This window comes from Meriones unguiculatus, chromosome 4, assembly GCF_030254825.1.
Source record: "Meriones unguiculatus strain TT.TT164.6M chromosome 4, Bangor_MerUng_6.1, whole genome shotgun sequence".
NCBI classification, from domain to species: domain Eukaryota; kingdom Metazoa; phylum Chordata; class Mammalia; order Rodentia; family Muridae; genus Meriones; species Meriones unguiculatus.
The window spans coordinates 77,516,735-77,537,040 of NC_083352.1; the positions used below are offsets into that span (position 1 = coordinate 77,516,735).

The following is a 20,306-nucleotide window of genomic DNA, read 5'->3' on the forward strand; positions in this document are numbered from 1 at the left end:
AGGCCAAACACTCAGGAGGTGGCCTCGGGAGAAGCTGGTGTTTAAGGTCACCAGCCACTTCGTCACGAGTTCGATGTCATCCTGGGCTACCTGAGACCCTGCTGCAAATACGTGTGAGGTAGAGGGAACTGACTGCGGTTCTCAGGGTACAAGGACTCAGTACAGTGGAATTTGTTGTCATCCACATGACAGGGCTTAGAGTCAAAGTTAAATAGATCTGAGGAGACGGCAACTGAGCTTTGTCTGCGGGTGAATAGACAGGCCTCCTAACCCCTCTGTTTATACACTGGGTTAATAATATCCCCGATCAAAACTAGAGATGTGTTCTATGTAAACTGTTGAGTGTCAAACACATGAGAGACGTGTCCTGGACTCCTCCATCCTGGGCCCCCAGGGAACGGGGGTGCATAGGGCCCCAGATTGTTATGTTCTGCTCCCCCAGACAGCAGCAGACAGCTCGTGAGGAAAACAGCCAGTCCGGGACACCCACCCCCCTGGGCTCACGGCTCACACCGGCCAACGACCCAGACTGACAAATGATTCAGACACACAAACAGCCGGGTCTGTGAGAAAGTGCCGGGCTGCTGGGTTAGAAACAGGCTGTGCAGGAGCCAGGGCGTCCCAGGCCAGCAGAGGAGGGAAGACACAAGTGCTTGTGGGAAGAGGCTTCTTTCCATACCTGTCCTGCCCTTCAGCAGGCGGCCATCGTCAACTTCTGTTTGCCAAACAGTGTCATAGACAGTACCCACAGATATGGGTATTTGATTGTTGGTGCTTTTCCTTTGTTTTCTGTGACACCAGGGATGGGACCCCAGGGCCTGACATATAGTAAGCAAGTGCTCTACCACTAAGACCTATAGACCCAACTCCTCAGTGAAGGAGTCATAAAGTATTCTGTCGCTGAGCCCTTAGCACCTCAGTGGAGGATCTAGGCAGTTGTTCTACCACTGAGCCACACCCCAGCCCCCCACTGGGGGATTCTAGGCAGGTGCTCTACCACTGAGCCACACCCCAGCCCCTCACTGGGGGATTCTAGGCAGGGGCTCTACTACTCTCAGGCTTCTATTATTACAATTTTATTTTAAGTCAGGTCTCACTGTGTAGCTAAGGCTGACCTAGAGCTCACAGTCCTCCATGCTGGGGTATAGCCACCTCAGCTGGCTCCCAAGGCCCATCCTGCCTTGAATCCTCACACAGCAGGATCTGCACTCATATCTTTTCATGTTACTCCTTCATCCATCATGGTTAGGTTGCCCCCATCATCACTCATTCAATCTTAGTTTAAACTTTCTTCTAGCTATTTTTAATGGCCACTGGCTACCTGGGGTTATTGAGCCATTAAAAGTAGCTAGTCCAAAAGAAGATAAACTTTAAATGTGAAAACACAGCATCTTCAAGACTTAACACACAAAAAAAAATAGAAGGCAAAATATCTTACAATTTCATATGAATTACCTGCAAAATGATATTTCAAGTATGTTGGTTTAATATAGTACATTATTAAAATTAAGTTTTCTTTATGTTTCTTTTGTTAAATTTATTGTGTGTGCATATGTGTGTATTTGTGTGCACACACGTGTGCATGTGAAAGTCAGAGAACAATGTCTGTGAGTGAATCTCACCTTATCCCTGTGGGTTCCAGGGATCGAACTCAGATCCTTAGGCTTAACTACAAGCCCCTTTACCCACTGAGCCATATTACAGGCTCTGGATTCCTTTTATCTTACTGAGCTACTAGGAAATTTAAAATCAGAGGGAAGAGTTGGGCTTAGTGGTACACACCTGTAATCCCTGTACTCAAGAGGCTAAGAAAGGAGAGCCTCAGATTCAAGGCCAGCCCAGGCTCTGTAGTTTACATGAGTGTCAGGGAGTTAGAAGTATAGCTCAGTTGGTAGTATTTTCATGAAGCTCTGGATCCCATCTCTAGCACCACAAAAAATAAATAAATAAAAATGAATATTTACTAGCAATTAAAATAAAATCAAAGGAAAATAAAGGGTCTGTGTGAGGCAGGAAGCTGGGGGAGAAGTATGTTCTGCTTTTGGATCTCTGTCCCAGCTACTATTTATTTCCTTTCCAAACCTCTGTTCCATACGTGTTGAAAATCTATGTTCTCTCACTAATGTAGCCTGCTAGCTCTGTTTCCTCCGGGGTTGGCTGGAGGGGGGCTCTCGCTCATATCCAAGCATGAATGGCTGCCAGCAGGTCTTCAGTGTCCCAAAGACAAAGCACAACGAGGGTGCTTCCTGAATTCAGTTCTGCCCAGGCTAGTCCCAAAAGAATGTCTGTCCCTTTCACCAAATCAAGGTCCCACAGACAAAATCTTGACAATGCACTCTATGGACAAGAAAGAAAACCAAAGGCGTCCCCCTGGATTCAGGAGGTCTGTCTGCACCTGCAGTCTCTACCTGCATTTCCTGCAAGTCTCACTGGTGCTCTTTGTTCCTCACTCTGAAGCTGGTGGGTCCATGACGGCAATTCACTGCTGAGGGGATGAAAAGGAAATATCCAAATTGAGCCCAAAGGAAGCTGTTCTGTGGATCTTCAAAAAGGAACATGGAAAAGAGGAAACGCCAGGATCTGGGTTCTCACCAACAAATGCCCAGTACCCCAACCTCAGTAGCCACCTGGGAGCTGGGAGCTCAGGCCAGTCCGAAAAGGAAGGCTAGGCAGTGGGTGGAGTGCCATACAGGGCTTGGGAGGCTGGAGTACTGAACTGGCTATGGTGGTCCCTGCCTGTCATCCCAGCCACTCGGGATATGGAGGTGGGAGAACCACGGGATTCAAGGCCAGCCTGTACTACAGTGTAAGCGCGTTCAGAGCTATCCTGTGCCACTTAGCAAAACCCTGCCTTGAAATAAAAGGTAAAGAAGGATGGGGGTCAGGAGAGAAGGGTCAGCCTGGAATCTGCCAGTAATTCAGTGGCTGGGGTGTGGCTCAGTGGTAGAGCACTTGCCTGGAATCCCCCAGTGAGGGGCTGGGGTGTGGCTCAGTGGTAGAGCACCTGCCTGGAATCCCCCAGTGAGGGGCTGGGGGTGTGGCTCAGTGATAAAGTGTCTGCCTAACCAATTCAAAGCCCCAGATGTTATCCCCAGTATTTCAGAAGAAAGAAACAAACAAAACACTGAAACCTCTGAATGTTATCTAAATGACTACTGAGGGTGTCTGCACAAATCGCTGATGTTCTTAGAACCGCACAGAAGCTGTATGCTCTGTGCCTCCAAAACAGAGTACTAGAGGAGCAGGAGCTCATCATAGACTTTACCCAAATTCCTAGGTATTCCTCAGCCTACAGCGAGCCATGCATCCAGCAGGCATCAGGGTTTGTCAATGATCTTGGTCAAGGGCATCCAGCCATACTCGGAGAGTAGTTTTGCAAATGAGCTCATTTAATCTGTCTGCTATCCAGGAAGGTGGCACCGAGCAGTTGAGGACTGCTGGATTTCCGGAATGTTCCAGCAACTGGCTAATGAATGGAAGTCAGCCCGTGACCGGCATCCCCAGCCTCTGCTTTATCGGTGCTGGGTTAACCTGCATGGATGACAGTGCAGAGGATCTGGGGTCCGTGGAGCCTTTGCAGTACATACGGGACAAGCTACTGCCCTGAGTTCAAGAGATCAAAAGCTGGGGCACGAGGCAGGCCCTGGCCCAGCATCGTGAAGCCTGTCATAGCAAGTCCTCTCCCTTTACCTCTCCTGGCTCCCCACAATAAACCTCTCCTGCTGGCTCCAGCCTCTCTCCCAGTCCTGGAATTAATAAAACTCCAAGCAGACTGTGGTTTGCAAGTCTGCGAGCCAGTTCCTGCCGCGTCACTACTCTGAGAGGAGTGGGGCCCAGCTCCCCAGAGCACCCCTGCTCTCCTCCAGCCATGACTTAGAGCCTCGTGCTTGAGTCCCCATCCCCATCAAGAGCTGCGCTGGGGAACTTTTGGGTAATCTTCTGTACCCCCCAGGGTACCCCAAATAAATGCACTACATGAGAACTACACATGCTGTTCGGTTTTCTCTTACTTGTATTTCTCTCTCTCTCACCAACTCCCTCTCATAGTTTAGTTTATTGCTTGTGTTTTTTTAAGGGTCTCATGTAGCCTAGGCTGGCCTCAAATTCACCACATAACAAGGGTGACTTTGGACTTCTGACCCTCCTGCCCCTGCCACCCAAGTGCTGAGATCCCAGACCCACTGTTTCGCTTTGTAAGATCAGGTATTGCTATGTATCCCAGGCTAACTTGGAGCTTGTTGTTTAGCTCAGGTAGGTATTAAACCCTCCAGGCCATTGGGGTAAAGGCAGCTTGCTGCCAAGCCTGATGACCTGAGTTCAATTCCAGGACCCACTTGCTAGAAGCAATGAATCAGCTCCTGCATGTTGTCCTCTGGTCTTCACATGTGTGTCATGGCATGTGCAACACATGACAACTAAACACTGTTCTCCTGCTTGGGCCTCCTAAGTGCCATGCCAAGCTTTGAGACGCTTCTCCTATCATGTCCCCCATTTCCAAAATTCTGGTGATGTCATGGCGGGTAGACCATGGGAAAAGGAGAGGTTGCCCAAGGTCTCCGACTGAACAGCAGAGACTCAGTGGAACCAGACAGCTGCAGCACAAACTGGGCAGAACTTGAACTAGTTTCAGCCATGGCACTCTTCCTACCAAGAGTACAGAACACCTCTAGGCACAGGCCAGAAACATGTACCCACACTCTCTTTATCTTTGCACTCATCTTCCTGGTTAAGGATAGCTGACATCGGCTAACAACGAGGGTCTGTGGAGAACTAGCTTGGTGCAGAGAAACACACCTGTCATCCCAATGCTCAAGAGGCTGAGTCAGAAGGATCTGGAGTTCAAGGCCAGCCTGGGTTATATAGTAAGACTATGACCATGTTGGGAGAAAGAGAGGAAAGGGAGGGAGCAGGGGAGAGAAGAAAAGAAGGGAAGAAAGGGAAAGGGAACCAGAAAAAGAAAAGAAGGAAGGAAGGAAGGAAGAAGGAAAGAAAGGAGGGAAGAGGAAGAGAAACACCTAGGAAGGGAGAGAGAAAGGAAAAGAGTAGAAGGGATTACGGGGAAGAAATAGAGGGAATGAAGAAGAGAAAGCTGGAAGAAGAGAGAGAGAACAAAACGGAAAAAGGTAAGAAAAACAGAGATCCCAAAATTAGCCCAGGTCCACCTAAGCCTCCTGCCTGCTTTTGATCTCTTTCATCCTGGCCACCGCTGTCGGCTCTGCAGACTCCTCTAAGCCCTGTACTAGACAAGAAATCTTTAACTAACCCCTCTGAACCTCCTCCTGCAGGAAAAAGACCCCAGAACAATGGCCTCGACTTTTTCCTCTGACCAACTACGATCTATAGCAAGCAACCATCGTCCTCTCCTGTCCTCTAGCGCCCACATTTCTCTCATACATGAGGAGTCTGAGAACGACATAACCTTTCCCTGACCCACCCCTTTACATTCTCTAAAGGCGCCCAGGGTCCCCATATGCTCAGGGACAGGGTGTCCAAGCTTTCCTGGAGGGCTCTCTCTGCTGGCTCGGCAAAGGCTGCCCCCTTCTGGTGATCAGAGGAACAGCATCCTCAAGCCTTTCCCAGAGACGCCAAGAGAGTGGGATTTCCAGACGCAAGCTAGAGCTAGCGAGGCTGGGCCCCGGGCAGGTGGTGAACGAACAATAACGAGGAGACTGAGTTAAGAGTCATCCGCGCAGGGCTCCCACTGCGTGCCCCACCCCACCCCACCCCCGGCACCTAGGATCCAGGCTGACCTCTGTCGGACACTTTGGTTCTCTGAGGGATGGTGCAAAGCTGTGCCGTGGTCTGGACGCCAACGACCAACAACTTGTGCAAGGATCATCTCTGAGCCCTGCGGAGTCACTAAATGTGTGGCTTTCACTCCCAGCGCATTCACCTGACCTCAGCCCCCTGGGCTCTGCAGTGAGAGAGCCCAGACTTAGTCAACACCCTTTCCTGGCTTCAAACACATGGCTAAGATCTTGTCTCAACATGACGAACTGGATGGTGCGTGGGGTCCCTCTTCTGTCCCTAGAATGTCCCTCAGCGCTATACTCCGATTTTCTCTCCCAGGCAATTCCCCCTGCAGACCTTGAACTCTAAAGGCAGACACCCTTGGCCCCATCAACCTTCTCAAGCCAGTTTTGGGTAAAGTCTGTCTCTAGTCAGGCTTGGGGGTGTCGGGGTGTCTGCAGGGCCAGGGTGGGAGCCGAGGCGCGGGACAGCTGGCCTGTGTCCCCACACTGGGCCTGGGGCCCAGGCAAAGGGGCGGGGGCCTGGCTACTCAGCTTTGGCTAGGGCTGGGATTTTTTGGCCCGGCTGCCTGGGCCCTCCCTCCTGCTTCCTCTCCAGAGGGCTGTCCTGGCAAAGGCCCCCTCGCACTTTCTGGCGGGAACAGGGCCAGGAGCAAGCAAACAGCTACAGAGGGAAAGCGGGAAAACGATGGGGGGAAAGCAGCGCACGCGCTCGTGAGTGTGTGTGTGAGTGTGTGTGTGTGTGTGTGTGTGTGTGTGTGTGTGTCTGCAGGAAAATAGACCCATGGTCCAGGCAGATTCAGCCTAAGAGGCCTTTCGTAATTGCCCCCTCCCCCGAGGCCCCCTCCTCCAGCTGCCCCTCCTGCCGCCGTCCTCCCACCCGCCCCCTCTCCCTCCCTCCCTCCCTCCTTCCCTCCCTCCCTCCTTCACAGCAGCCTAGCAGGCAGCAATTACGCTTTGGGGATAAAACGAGGCGCAGAGAGCAGGCTGGGGCAGTCCTCCCCGAGATGGCGGGTCTGACAGCGGCCGTCCCGCAGCCTGGCGTCTTGCTCATCTTCTTGCTCAACCTCCTCCACCCCGCGCATCCTGGAGGTAAGGGGTCCCCGCCGGCCCGCGCTGCCCACAGTTTGCGGCCCGCCGGCCAGGCGGCGAGACTGCGGGGAACCCGGACAGCCTTCCACCTCCGAGCCCGCGTCCTCAGGTCCGGGGACTGCCTCTTCCCGGGAGCCGCGCCCCGCAGGGGGTCCTGTCAGACCCACCACACGGCAGACCGCTCCCTACCCGCTGTCCGCGCTCGCTCGAAGGGGTTCTCTGAGCTACCCAGGTGTCTTCCCAGCGGTGGCAGCGGTTTGCACACCTGTGCGCATAGCAGGCTGGGGAGAGAGGATCCTGGTTTGCCTTTGCTTAGGGCTGCTGGGTTCCGTGTGCGTGTGTGTGTGTGTGTGTGTGTGTGTGTGTGTGTGTGTGTGTGTTTCGTGTTGCACAGGTGTCAATCTGAGGTTCTGGCCGAACACGCCCCTGAAAGAGTGTTTGGGAAGGTATGAAGGTCTGTTCACAAGTTCGCTCCTTTAGACAGGTGGAGGTGGGGGGAGGCCGCGGGGAAGCTGTCTCCTGGGGTTGGCCCAAGTCCAACGCCAGCTGGCTGCGGTGAGCCACACCTGTGATCCCAACGCGTAAGTTCAAAGCCGACCGGACCCCATCTCAAGAAAAACTGAAAGAGGGTTGAGGATGTCTGGGTTGGTAGAGTGACACCAGCTGAGGAAACTAGGTGGGCGTGGTGGGGTACACCTTCCCCGAAGCGGGAAGATCGGGAGTCCAGCGCATCATTGACTAATAGCGAGGGCAAGGCCATTGGAGCTCCCCCCCCCCAGAAAAGGAAAACCTAAGGAAGCCTGGTGCCCAGGTATAGGTTGTCACTGTGTGTGTGAGTGTGTACAAGCCTGTGCCTGTTTGAGGGTTTGCTGGGGTGGAGTACAGGCCAGGGGTGAGCTGGGGAAAGTGCCTGGCCCCTGGCATGGTTGGTATCAGAGGCTACATCGAGCCTGAAGTTATCATTTTGGTCACCTGTGTCTGGGGGGGAGGAAGGGAACTGACCCCAGATGGAAGGTACATCTGGCTACGGGGGGACAGGGGGGCTCGGGGAGGTGTATGAACCATCTGCTGGAGTCTGGTTTCCATAAGAGACCTTCTTGTCGTCAGAACCTGAACTTGAACTGAGGACAGGGGGCCGCAGGGCGGGGCGGGGTGGGGCCAGGCCATGGTCAGAGGCTTCATGGGAACAGCGGCCAGCTCCTCCATGAAACTGACCTGCTGGATATAGGAACAAGAGTTCCCGGGCTGGGGCAGGACCCAGGGTTGCAGGCACCCATGAGAGGACCCCGAGCCCTCGGCAAGCGGCAAGCCAGCAGTGAGGAGCAGTGACCCTCCTGCCCCAGATTCAGTCCCTAATCCTGTCCACCCTCCTTCTCCTGGGAGTCCTGGGTCCCGTCCCCAGCACCACATAAACCAGGCATGGCGGCTCATGCTTACAGTCCCAGTTCTCAGGAGCTGGAGGTCGAGGGACCAGGAGTTTAAGGTCACACTTAGCTATATAGGGAGTTCAAGGCTAGCCTGGGCTACATGAGACCCTTTCTTCAAAGGTACTGAAATAGACCCTGAGAGCTGGCACATGTCTTTAATCCCAGCACTCAGGGAGGCAGAGACAAGCAGATCTCTGTGAGTTTGAGGCCAGCCTGGTCTACAAAGCAAGTCTAAGACAGCCAGGACTACACAGAGTAAACCTTGTCTGAGGTAGGGGTGGAGAGTCTGAGATAGGCTAAGGCCACCCCCGGAAGTTATTATCAGCCAGTTTTCTGCCCTGGGTCAAAAAAAAAAAAAAAAAAAAAAGAAGGAGGGGGTGAGGGGGACTACCAGGAAGTAGAGGGGAGTGACAGCAACCTAGGTGATGCCATCCAGTACCCAGGCCCAGGTGGCTGAAGGTACTGGGTTCAGGTAAAGGCACATGAACTGATGTCTTTCAAGTTCTGCTCAGAATCCACTCAAGTCCGAGGAGGTCAGAGAGATCTGGGCGGGGCTGGCTGCTGGTTAGACCTCCCAGCCCCCCACCTGCCTGGTCCTGTTGGAGCCTACTCTCCCCAAGAGGAAGACATCCTAGTACCAGTTCCTGTCACAGATAGAGGTAGTAATAGCGGTTCCTTTGGGTACTAACTCGCTCAGCCCCTGTGTTGAAGGGGGTGTATGAGCTAGGACAGGAGGATTGCTGTGAGTTTGAATCCTGGGCTGCAGAGTGAGGTCCAAGGCATTCTGTGCTGCATAGTGAGACTACGTCCCCAAAGCCAAATTAAACTAAAAGGTCACAAAAAGAAAAGTAAACCTGGCATGGGGGCGTGCCTGTCTTTTGTCTGTCTTATCGTTTTGGAGAGGTGGAAACAGGGGGGTCAGGAGTTCAAGGTCATCATCTATATAGTGAACTCTGGGCTAAGCTGGGCTACATGAAGTACGTGTTGAGAGGTACATTAGACATGAGACTAAGTTCAGTGCTCTCCCTGACCCCAGAAATGGTATCAGTACCCTCCCCTCATTCACACTGAATCTCAGGAGACCTCAGCCCTGAGGGGCTGACATGGCTCTATGCTGTAGCCCAAGAATTCTTCCTCTATTTGATCTGTGGAGGATCTCACTGGAGGGAGCTGGGTTTTAACAGCTCCTCAGGGGCCTCTGATGAACAGCCAAGGATTAGTCCCTTGATCCAGCTCTGTGTGTCTTGCTGGAGCAAGGGACAGTTCACCCGAGCCACAGGAGCACGGACAGCTTTTGAAAAGCGCTTGGCAGTCTGCTCCGCACACACAACAAACAGCTCGGTGAGGTTTTATCTGCTCAACTCAGGCTGCCCCACTGGACTTGGGCTTGGCAGAGCCCCATGCCAGGGCCCGTTGGCCCTGCTCCCCATGGTCTTTGAACCTCCTGGCAGCAAACCCAAGGTCAAATGTAGATACCAGGCCAAGCTGTGTCATCTGGCTGACTCTAGGTTTCCCTGGCTGCAGAATGGGAGGAACAGCCCTGTTTTCAGTGCCCAGACCCTGAGAATCAGTGGGACTTGGGGAGCAGTAGCCACCTGATAGCTAACACTGGAATGATAATATAATATTTAAAATATGTCCACTGAGATGGTCGTGGGACAGCAAGTTGTACGGTGGCATGGTCTCTTGATGTTTGCCGAGGGGCTGATAGCCCTTGTAATTAGTTCTACCTTTAGTTTTCTAAGGTTTTTTTTTTTTCCATTGAACCATGTCTACGCTAGGCAAGCATGCTACTTCTGAGCTATATGCCCAACCCTGAGGTGGGTTTTTCTTTTTCTTTTCTTGTTTGTTTGTTTGTGTGTTTGTTCTGTTTTGTTTGAGACAGGGTCTCATATGGCCCAAGCTGGTCTTGAACTCACTAGGTGGATGAGGCTGACCTTGAACTCCTGATCCTCCTGCTTCTACTTCCTGAGTGCTGGGATGGCAGCTGTGAGCCACTGAACCTGGCTCTGGTTTTCTAAGGTTAAAACACACTTTTATTTCAGGGTCTCAAAAATATAGCTCTGGCTGGCCTGAAACTTGGTATGTAGGACACATTGGCCGCTGAGTCAACTTGCAGCAATCCTCCTGCCTCTGCCTCCCAAGCACTGGGATTATCAGTGCGCATCACTACTCCTGACCTCCCTAGCCCAACCTCTAAGGTTTGATTCTCCCTGTCAGAGGTGGTTTCTGTATAAACGGGTGACAGATGTGGAGAGGACTCAGGGAGGGTACTCCAGAGGGTTTGAGTATATCTGAGGGGCCTCTTGAGAGAAAAGTTAAGTTCAATTGGACACGGGGATACAGGGCTGTAATTCCAAGGACTTGAGATGCTGAGACAGGGATGTAAGCCCAAATGCAACTTGAGCTACATAGAAGAGTCAAGGCTAGCCTGGGCTACAAAGAAAGATGCCTGTTTTGGAAAGGAAGAGAAGAGGAGGGGAAAGGAGGAGAGTTAGGAGAGGGGAGGGGAGGGGGGAAAGAGAGAAAGACAAAACAGAAAAAACAATCTGAGAGACTGAGAAGCAGGCTGCCGCCCAGAAGGAAGCCCTGTGGAGACCACACAGACGAAATGAGGGCTGATGCGGCTTCCATTCCAGAGAGTTTACAAGCGGAGAACTAGGGGTGTTTTCAGGGGTGCTAGCCCAGGCCGGAGGACTGTTCTGATCCCTGGGAGTCTGAGGTCATGATTCTCATATGTGAGAGACGAGATTCGCCCCAGGCTAGCAGGAGGAACAAGCCAGACCCACATAAAACAAGACACAAGTGTGCTCCAAGCCAGCTGCCTGCGGCCGGCTGAGCAGGCAGCCTCAGAGAAGGCGGGGCGGAAGCTTCCAGCCCCGCCTTGGAGCAGGGGAGGGCTTGGGGGAGGTGAGGGTGTTCTTGGTAGGAGACCTGCTGGTACCTAGGAGAAAGGGTGGGAAGGAAGGCCTCTGGGGAAAGGCCTCCATGAGCACTGTATGGTTTTGAGACAAGAGGCTTGCTATGTTGCACAGGCTAGCCTGAAGCTCCCTGTGTAGTCCAGGAAAGCCTTGAAATCCCTACATGTAGCCCAGCCTGGCCTTGAACTCCCTGTGAAGTGCAGCATGGCCTCAAACTCAAATCCCCCTGTCTCCACCTCTGAGAACAGGGATTACAGGTGTGTGTCAACATGTCCCGTCCACAGAGTCTCTTATTATATTTATTGTTCACAGACCATGGTCGGGGGTCAGAGGACAATGAGGGGAGTCAGCTCTTCCCCTCGGCCTTGTAGGTTCTGGGGACTGAACTCCAGTCTCAGGCTTGGCAGCCAAGATAATGGCAGCTACTCAGCCTTCTCCATTTTCCCCCGTGAATCAAAAGCTCAAGTCAGGCATGGCGCACACTCTAGCAGCTGAGCCTGGATACTCTCATGTTCAAAACCAGCTCGGGCTACACAGTGAGATCCTGTCTCTAAACAAACAGCATTCCAGCTATCCGGTGTGTCCTGGGTTGGGTGTGGAGGTAGCTCAGTGTTATTGGGCTTTGAAGCATGGTCAAGTAAAGCAGAGAGGAGAGTTGGGAAGAAACAGCTTCTTGAGGAAAGAGCCTAGTCAGAGGTGGGGCGCCAGAGAACAGGACTCCAAGAGAGAGGAAGTGGGGTTCTGTCAGCCCAGGGCTCAGCAAGCCCACCCCCAGAGGTCAGACACAATCCCTCTGTCTGCCTCCCTCATCATTTATTGAATACCTACTGTGTACATGGCCCTAGCCATTTACTAAGGGAAAACAAGGGACCAGAGATCACCATCATTTTAATAATTACTCTCTACTGGGTATGACTAGGATCTGTCCTCTTTGTTTTGAATGCTTGGAACCGGAGGAGGCAGCAGACATCATACCTATATTGCAGGAAGGGGGAGGGGAGGGGGAGCAAGAGTTGGCTGGGGATGTGGTTGGCAGAATGCATCACCTAACCTGCATGGAGCCCTGGGTTTTGTTCCCAGCACTAGAACAAACCTGGTGGCACAGGCCTGTGATGGCAGCGCAGGGGAGATTGAGTTACTTGCCTGGGCTCACACAGGTGGTGAGGGGGCAGGGAGAGAAGCCAGACGGCTGTCCTGAGTCCCCTTGCCACTCCCGCCCACCATGTTCGCACAAGCAGCTCTTGGGCTGGAGAACAGAGAGTGGGAAGGCTGTGGAGAAAGTGCAGAATGGAGAAGGCAGAGATTCTCTCCAGAGCCAAGAAGGGCATCAAAGCTTGGAGGAGCCATGTGTGTTTGGCAGCTTCGGATAACGCTAGAAGGCTTCCTTCCTGCAGGCTTACCCCTCCCCAGCCCCCCATCAAAGCTTGGGGGAGCCATGAGTGTTTGGCAGCTTAGGATAATGCCAGAAGGCTTACTTCCTGCAGGCTCACCCCTCCCCAGCCCCCAAGCTCTAAACAGACTGCTCAGACCAATCTGCAAGGCCCACTTGCAGTCTCTAGAGGGTTGGGAGAGGAGGGCCACAGACCCCAGGGGGGGCGGTGGCGCCAGGGCTCCAACACAATCTGCCCATGGCAGCCAGACATTCCCAACCCTTCTGGGCTGACAAGGCTCAGCAACCGGGCAGGCCCAGCTGTGTACTGTCACCAAGGCCAGACACACAGACATCTGGCTGAGAGGTCTCCCTGGACCCACTGCAAAGCTGCATGACTGCCTGGCACCCACCTTGTGTCTCCCTAACATGTGACTCTCAGGCTTCCTTCAGCAAGGCAGAGCTGGGCCATAGTAACAAGATGACTTGGTGTCTAGTCAAGGTTACAGGTTATGACGGTACAGGAGTCTCTATTTGTTGCCATGACAACAGCTCCAGGACCAGCATCTCTACTATTCTCCAATGAGAGCTTTGGCTGGTCCCTGGGGACTGAACTCATGACCTTGGCTTAGAATTAACTGTTCCTTAGGAAACTATTTGATTTGCTCATTCATGAGGTTCCCACCCCCTTCAGTCCCTGGCACCTCCTCCCAAAACAGCCCTGGGTCAGATGACCAGAACCCCACCCAAAGAGAGCTGAGCAGGGGCTGGAGAACACTGGCCTCACACTATCCTATCAGAGTGAAAATGGCTGATGTGAAAGCAGCAGCTGCATCTCCTAACTGGTGTCACCACTCAGCCTGGCCTCTTAGAACCCGCTCCAGCCGTGCTGCCCAGCTCTGAGTGAAGTCAGTGGGCAGAGCCCGTAGGCAGAGTCCCTTGCCCGGTACCTCCTCCCAACAGTGTTAAGCCTTCTACTCGAGAAGTGGCCCCGGGGTTCATTCCAGGCTTGCTGTTTATCCAGCTGTGTGGCCTTCGCCATTTCCTTAACCTCTCTGGGCCTGATTTCAAGTTGCTGAAGCTACATTTTCAGAATTGTTTGCCCCTTCAGCTTCACTGAGACACTCTGAGAAGAATGAGAAAATACAAAGCCAGGTGTGGTGGTTCATGCCCAGGGTCCCAGCTGCTCAGGAGGCAAGTGGAGTGGGGAGCTTGCAAGGTCAAGACCAGTCAGAACTACATAGTGAGAACTTGTCTTAATAAACCTAGAACTGGGACATGATTCAGTGGTAGATTGTCTTTCCAGACTTCCCCAGTGAGGGGCTGGGGGTGTGGCTCAGTAGTAGAGCCACAAAAGAAACAAACAAACAAACAAAAAGTAAATGGAAGATGTCTGGCCTCAGACATTGATCTGCAGACAAACAATACCATGATTGTTATCTATACCTTCATTAAAACATATTTGATAAGCCCAACCAATGAAGAGTCTCCTTCTTTCTAGGGGTTCCGGGAGCCGTGCCCGGCGGAGTTCCCGGTGGAGTTCCCGGTGGGGTCTATTATCCAGGTAATTGCCTCAAGTTTCCACACAGCTATGTTTGACGGGTGGGGATAGATTGTTCGTGAGAGACAGAAGAGTTTAAGCATTTTTATTACATTTATTTTCATGGCTTGCTTGTAGAGGTCAGGGAACAACTTTTTTGTTTGGTTGTTCCTTGCTTTCTTTGTTCATTTGCACCCCCCCCCCTTGGTTTTGTTTTTTGAGACTGAGTCTCGCTATGTTATCTGTCCCTGGCTGACCTGGAAATCACAGAAAGCTGCCTGCCTCTGCCTCCAGAGCAATGGAATTGAAAGCATGCACTGCCATGACCAGATCCAGAGGACAACATTTGGGTATAAGATCTTTTCTACCACCGTGTTGGTCCCAGGAATAGAACTCAAGCTGTTATGTTTGGCAGCAAGTTCCTTTACCCACTGAGCTATTTCATGAGCCAGAGATGTTAGGACATTTAAGTTCCTGCCACTGAGAACCTGCGAATCAGGCCACTTTCTGAAGCAGTTAACCAGGCTGGGAATGTGGCTTCAGTTAGTAGAGTGTTCACCTAGCATGTGTGGGATCCCAGATTTCATCCTCAGTGCTGCACAAACTAGGTATGGTGGTGCATGCCTGTAATCGCAGCACTCAGGAGGTACAGGCAAAGAGGACAGATATGCAAGGCCACCCTTGGCTATAGAAAGAGCTTAGGCCAGCCTGGGCTGTGTGAGACCTGGCCTCAAAAAAAATAAAATAAAATAAAAAATGATGTAATTAATGGAGCTAGATGTGAAGACAGCATCTGTAGCAGTAGCATTCCATAAGCAAACACAGAAAGTCAAGAGTTCAAAGCCAGCTTAAACTGCATAGCAAGATCCAGTGCCGTCTGGAAAAAAAAAAAAAAAAAAAAAAAAAGCTGCTAATGGAACAGCTAGTGAGAGCATAAATATTGTGTAAGACAGAGCCTAATCCCTGCTGTCAGGAGCCGGCACCCTCACACATTCCGGTCACTGGAAGGCTCACAGTCCTCTAAGCATTAATCCCACTCCTGGCAACCCACTGGAGGCAAATAACTGAGAAGTGAGAGATAGAGCCTCTAAGCTGGAGATGGGGCTGGAACGGCGGAGCGCTTGCCTAGCATGCATGAAGCCTGAGCTCCAACCCAGCATCACATAAACCAGGCGTTATGATGAATGCCTGTAACCGTTGAGTGAGCTAAGCTAGCAAGACTAGCCCTATCAGTGAGCTCTGGGTTTGATTGAGACACCCTGCCTCAAAGAATAAGGTGGGAGAGGAATGGAGGGTGATTCTAGACACCAGCTTTGGGCTTTCACATGAATACATAGTGTGTGCACGTGCACACAAGTGCACACACACACATGTGCATACCAGACACAGACATGAGAAGAGAAAGGAACTAACAGGACCTCCGAAATCTCTGGAGCACCATTCTAGGACAAACTAAGAAGAGGTTATTGAGCCAATGGACAGAAAAGGGGACTGGATCATAGTGGCTGACTCGGCCAAGGTCTGCAGCTTGAATTTGCCAGGAGGGAGAGGGATATGGCTTGTCTAGAAAGGATACTGATCTATGGTCTGTCTCTCTGTCTGTCTGTCTCAACACATACAACAGGTATCGGAGGCCTGGGAGGAGGAGGAGGTAAGCACAGGAAGTAAACTTAAATTCCTCAGTGAAATGATCTGGGTACCATCGTGACCCCCCATCATCAGCCATGAGGGCTTCAAGAGATCTCAGCGACTATGGGCTCTTGCTATACAGATTGAACAGCCCCTGGGAAAGAAACCTACTTGAAAACAAGACCCTGGTGGCCCTTTTAAGGACCCTCTATCCTTGTTGGTTTTCCCTCATGGCTCCTACCTTCCTTTATATTTCTTTGATCTTTCTCCCCAACATTCCTTCCAGGTAGAGATTAACTCCTTTTGGGGGAAAAAGAAAAAAAAAGAGAGAGAGAGAGAGAGAGAGAGAAATTGCTAGGGATGTTGGTGCATGCCTATTAAACCCAGCCCTTAGAAGGTAGAAGCTGGGGCTCAAGAGTTCAAAGTCATCCTTGACTACACAGCCTGGGCTATATGAGACATAGCCACATTACAAAGCAAATGAAGAAGCTGTCACTCAACCAAAACTCCAGAGGGAGAGCTGGGCTTCGGGGCCCCATGTCTAAGCAAGAGGCCTCTCTGGACATCTCTGGGGTGGGGTTAAAAGATGGAATGGGGGATGTGCCTGTAATACCAGAACTTGTGAGGTGAAGACGTTTAGGAGTTTGAAGTTATCCTTGGCTATATTGTGAATTTGAGGCCAGCCTGGGCTATGATGAGACCCTGTCCCAGACCAGAGAGAGAAAGAGAGTGAGAGAGGAAAATTGAGTCACCTCCTCCTGCCATTCATCATCATTCCTTCCCTCTGCAGCTCTGGGACCTGGAGGAAAACCACCTAAGCCAGGTAAGCTCCATGTAGGTAAGTCCCCTGAGATGGGGAAGGTAGAGCCATGCCTGGCCACGGAGCCAAAAGGAGCGACAGGCAGCAAAAGCCCCTAGATATCAACAGGCTAGAGCCGGGCCCCAAGTTGTCCAGGGACAGGAGATTGAAGGCAGTTCAATGGCCTGTGTCCTGCATGGGCCCACTGTGCCAGCTTCCTGGAGATTGCCCTCTTGCTCCTAGCCCCAGGAAAATCCTGATGCTCAGGCAGGGCAGAATCTGAGGACCTCATGGTCCCCTATAAAGTATCACTTAGAATGGAAGCCCTGGACTCCCCTAAACCTATCTAAACATTGACTTCTGACCCAGATGTAAGCCAAACCTGACCCTGGCTCTGGCCCAGATGATTTCCCAGGCTGTTCCTAGCCTCCTTCAGCTGTATAGACCTAGACCATGGAGGTTTCTAGTAAAAAATAAAGAGAGAGAGAAAGAGCATAGCCCTGTCTTACCAACAGTGTTGGGATTCACCAGCAGTGGCTGGATAAGAAGCAGGTGGAGGCCATGGTCTGGCATTGCACACCTGTAATCTTAGCTACTGAAAAGGCTGAGACAGGAGCATTCCGAACTAGAGAGGTCAGCCTCAGATAGATAACAAGACCCTGTCTCTGTATAAAAAGTAGAAGAAATACTAAGGATGCAGTTCAATAGTAGAGCTCTTGCATAGAATTCCCCAGTAATGGGTTATGAGTGTGGCTCAGTGGTAGATCACCTGCCTAGAATCCCCCAGTGAGGGGCTGTGCTGTGGCTCAGTGATAGAGCACCTGCCTAGAATCCCCCAGTGAGGGGCTGGGGTGTGGCTCAGTGGTAGAGCACCTGCCTAGAGTTCCCCAGTGAGAGGTTTGGGGTATCATAGTTCAGTGGTAGAGCATGTACCTCCAATCCCTTTGTGAATGTCCAGGAGCATGGCTCAGTAGTAGAGTATTTGCATAGCATATTGGACACCTGTGTTCCATCCTCCCTAACACACACACACACACACACACACACACACACACACACACACAAACTTCCTTACAGTCCTATTGATGCCCCTCCCCAATGTGTGATCCTCTCTATGTGGCATATGTATCCCCACCCAGTTCCTGCCATCCTGGCTCCAAAGTCACATGCTCCTGGACAGATTGGATGTCCAAGTGCTCTTACAAAATCCTGATGACAGATGATCCAACCACTAATGAATGTGTGAAAGGCAGATTCCCCTTCACTGAAGCCTATGGGAGTTGTGAAACCTCAGGACCAGGGCCAGCAAGGCAGGAAGAAGACAGGGCATCTGGGCAAGCGAGGGCCTCGGGTTGGAAGCTTTGTAAAGCCAGGGGACGCCATGGCTGGTTAATTCTCCTTGTGGCACCAAGGATGGACAAGTGTCTAGGCAAGCACGCTACCTCTGAACTACATCCCCAGACCCCTTTTTACATTTTTTTTCAAAAATTACATTTATTGATTGGTTTGTTTGTTTGTTTACTATGGTATAATAGTATGCATGCATCATACTATTGTGGTATATAGAATGCATGTACCATAGTGTACCTGTCAACGTCAGAGAACAAACTTTGAGTGTTGATTCTCTCCTTCCACCAAACTCATGTCGCCAGGCTTATTAGCAAGTGCCTCTGCCCACTGAGCCTTCTTAATTCCTTTTTTTTTTCTTTTTTAATTTTGATATAGGGTCTCAGTAAGTTGTCCAAGTTGACCTTGGAACTAGATAGCCCAGACAGGCCTTGAAATTTAGATCCTCCTGCCTCAGCTTTCTGAGTAGCTGAACTGATAGGTATGTGCTAATGGCACAGTTCCTAAGGTCATCTCTTAGCCTCAGGATAGACTGAAGCCTGTAACAGGCTTGGCTAGGCCACCTTGAACAACCCAGTGAAGGTCCCCACATCCTGGCCAGAGGGATGTCCGGGGCTGCCCAGGCAGGATGGGATGGGGTGCAGGCATTATACAGATCATGTTTGGGAACAGCTAATCCCCTGGGAGAGGGGGTAGGTGGCTTGGCGGCTGTTCCTCCATGTGGGTGCTGTAGGCCAGCCCCTCCCTGCCTGAGCTCTCAGTGGGGGACCAGGCATCTGGGAGCCAGCACTGCCCACACCCAGAGCACCAGCTGGAGGCCAGCCGGCTGGCCAGCCACTACAAAGAAGGGGTACGGGCAAGGACAGGAAGAAGCCAGGATGAGTACCCATGGGACACCCTGGCAGGTTGCACTCAGTAGGTGCTTCCTGCTCAGTGGTCCCAGGAAGGCAGGGATCATGGAAGCTACAGCTAAATGGGCATATTAGCCAAGCACAGAGGCACAAGGCCGTCACCCCAGCATTCGAGAGTCTGAAGCCAGAAGATACGTTCAAGCTCAACCTGAGCTACAGAGTAAGTTAAGTAGTGTGGAAAATGAGGCATGAAAATCACCAGTTCAAGGCCAGTCTGGGCTACATGTATGTTCAAGGCCAGCCTAAAGATCCTAAGTTCAAGGAAAGAAAGAGAAGGAAGGGAGGGAGGGAGGGAGGGAGGGAGAAAGAAAAGAAAAGAAAAGAAAAGAAAAGAAAAGAAAAGAAAAGAAAAGAAAAGAAAAGAAAAGAAAAGAAAAGAAAAGAAAAGAAAAGAAAAGAGGAAAGAAAAGAGCCAGACATGGTAGCACATGCTTTAACAGTAACACTTGGAAGGCAGAGACAGGAAGATGTCAATAAATTCAAGACTTTAAGGCCAACCTGGTCTACATAGCAGGTTTCAGGCCAGCCAGGGCTACACAGTGAGACCCTTTTTCAGAATAAATAAATAATAATAATAATAATAAGGTTGGGGTTTTGGCTCAGTTGGTAGAATGTTTGCCCAGCATGTCCAAAATCCACCCTGGCTTCCAACCCCAGCACCATATAACAAAGCACAGGTGCATGTGCCTGTAACCTCAGGAGGTAGAGACCAGAGGATCAGGAGTTCAAGGTCAGCCCTGGCTGCATGCTGAATTTAAAGCCAGCCGGAGCTCCATGGACCCCTGTCTCAAGAAGAAGCATAGGTGGCAGAGAGATTGCTCAGCAGTTAAGAGTGCTTGATGATCTCGCACAGGACCAGGGTTCAGTTCCCAGCGATCACAGAATGGTTCACAGGGAACTCCAGCTCCAGGGGTTAGACTCCCCTTACTGGGCCCCACCAGCCCGACACACACACATGCCACACATACATCCATACAGGCAAAGCACTCATACATATAAAATATAAATAAATAAATCTTTTACAATCTTTCATTTAAGGGACTAGAGAAATAGGCCAGTGATTAAGAGTACAGATGCTCTTACAGAGAACCAAGTTCAGTTTCCAGCACCCACGTCAGGCAGCTCACACTGGCCAGGAACTCAGCCTCAGGGGCTCTGACACCTCTGGCACCCAAGGGCACCTACGCTCATGTGCATGTACCCACACACAGACACATCCAAATACACATAATTTTTAAAAGTAAAAATAGCCAGGCAGTGGTAGCGCACACCTTTGATCCCAGCGCTCGGGAGGCAGAGGCAGGCAGATCTGAGTTCAAGGCCAAGCTGGTTTACAGTGTGAGTTCCAGGACAGCTAGGGCTGAACAGAGAAACCCTTTCTTGAAAACTAGATAGACAGGTAGATAAATAGAGAGATAGATACACAGACAGATATAGATAAAAAAAATCTAAGAGTTATCATTTTAAAAAAGAATAACAAAGATGGGGAAACTGAGGCTCAAAGAAAGGAAGGTGACTCCC

The 20,306-nt window shown here is 51.2% G+C and overlaps 1 protein-coding gene across 2 annotated transcripts in view; it reads left to right on the forward strand.

Annotated features, from left to right (window-relative positions):
- Positions 1-6,662: 6,662 nt before the first annotated feature.
- The window catches only part of Eln (elastin), a 43,242-nt gene continuing 29,598 nt past the window's right edge, over positions 6,663-20,306 (forward strand). The window contains exons 1-4 of one of the 2 annotated variants that reach the window (XM_021646676.2): positions 6,663-6,842; positions 14,061-14,123; positions 15,724-15,750; positions 16,519-16,551. In XM_021646676.2, the coding sequence (XP_021502351.2) occupies positions 6,758-6,842; positions 14,061-14,123; positions 15,724-15,750; positions 16,519-16,551 (208 nt within the window). In that variant the 5' untranslated portion in view covers positions 6,663-6,757. The remainder of the gene's footprint in view (positions 6,843-14,060; positions 14,124-15,723; positions 15,751-16,518; positions 16,552-20,306) is intronic. The other variant, XM_021646677.2, reaches the window with a different exon arrangement.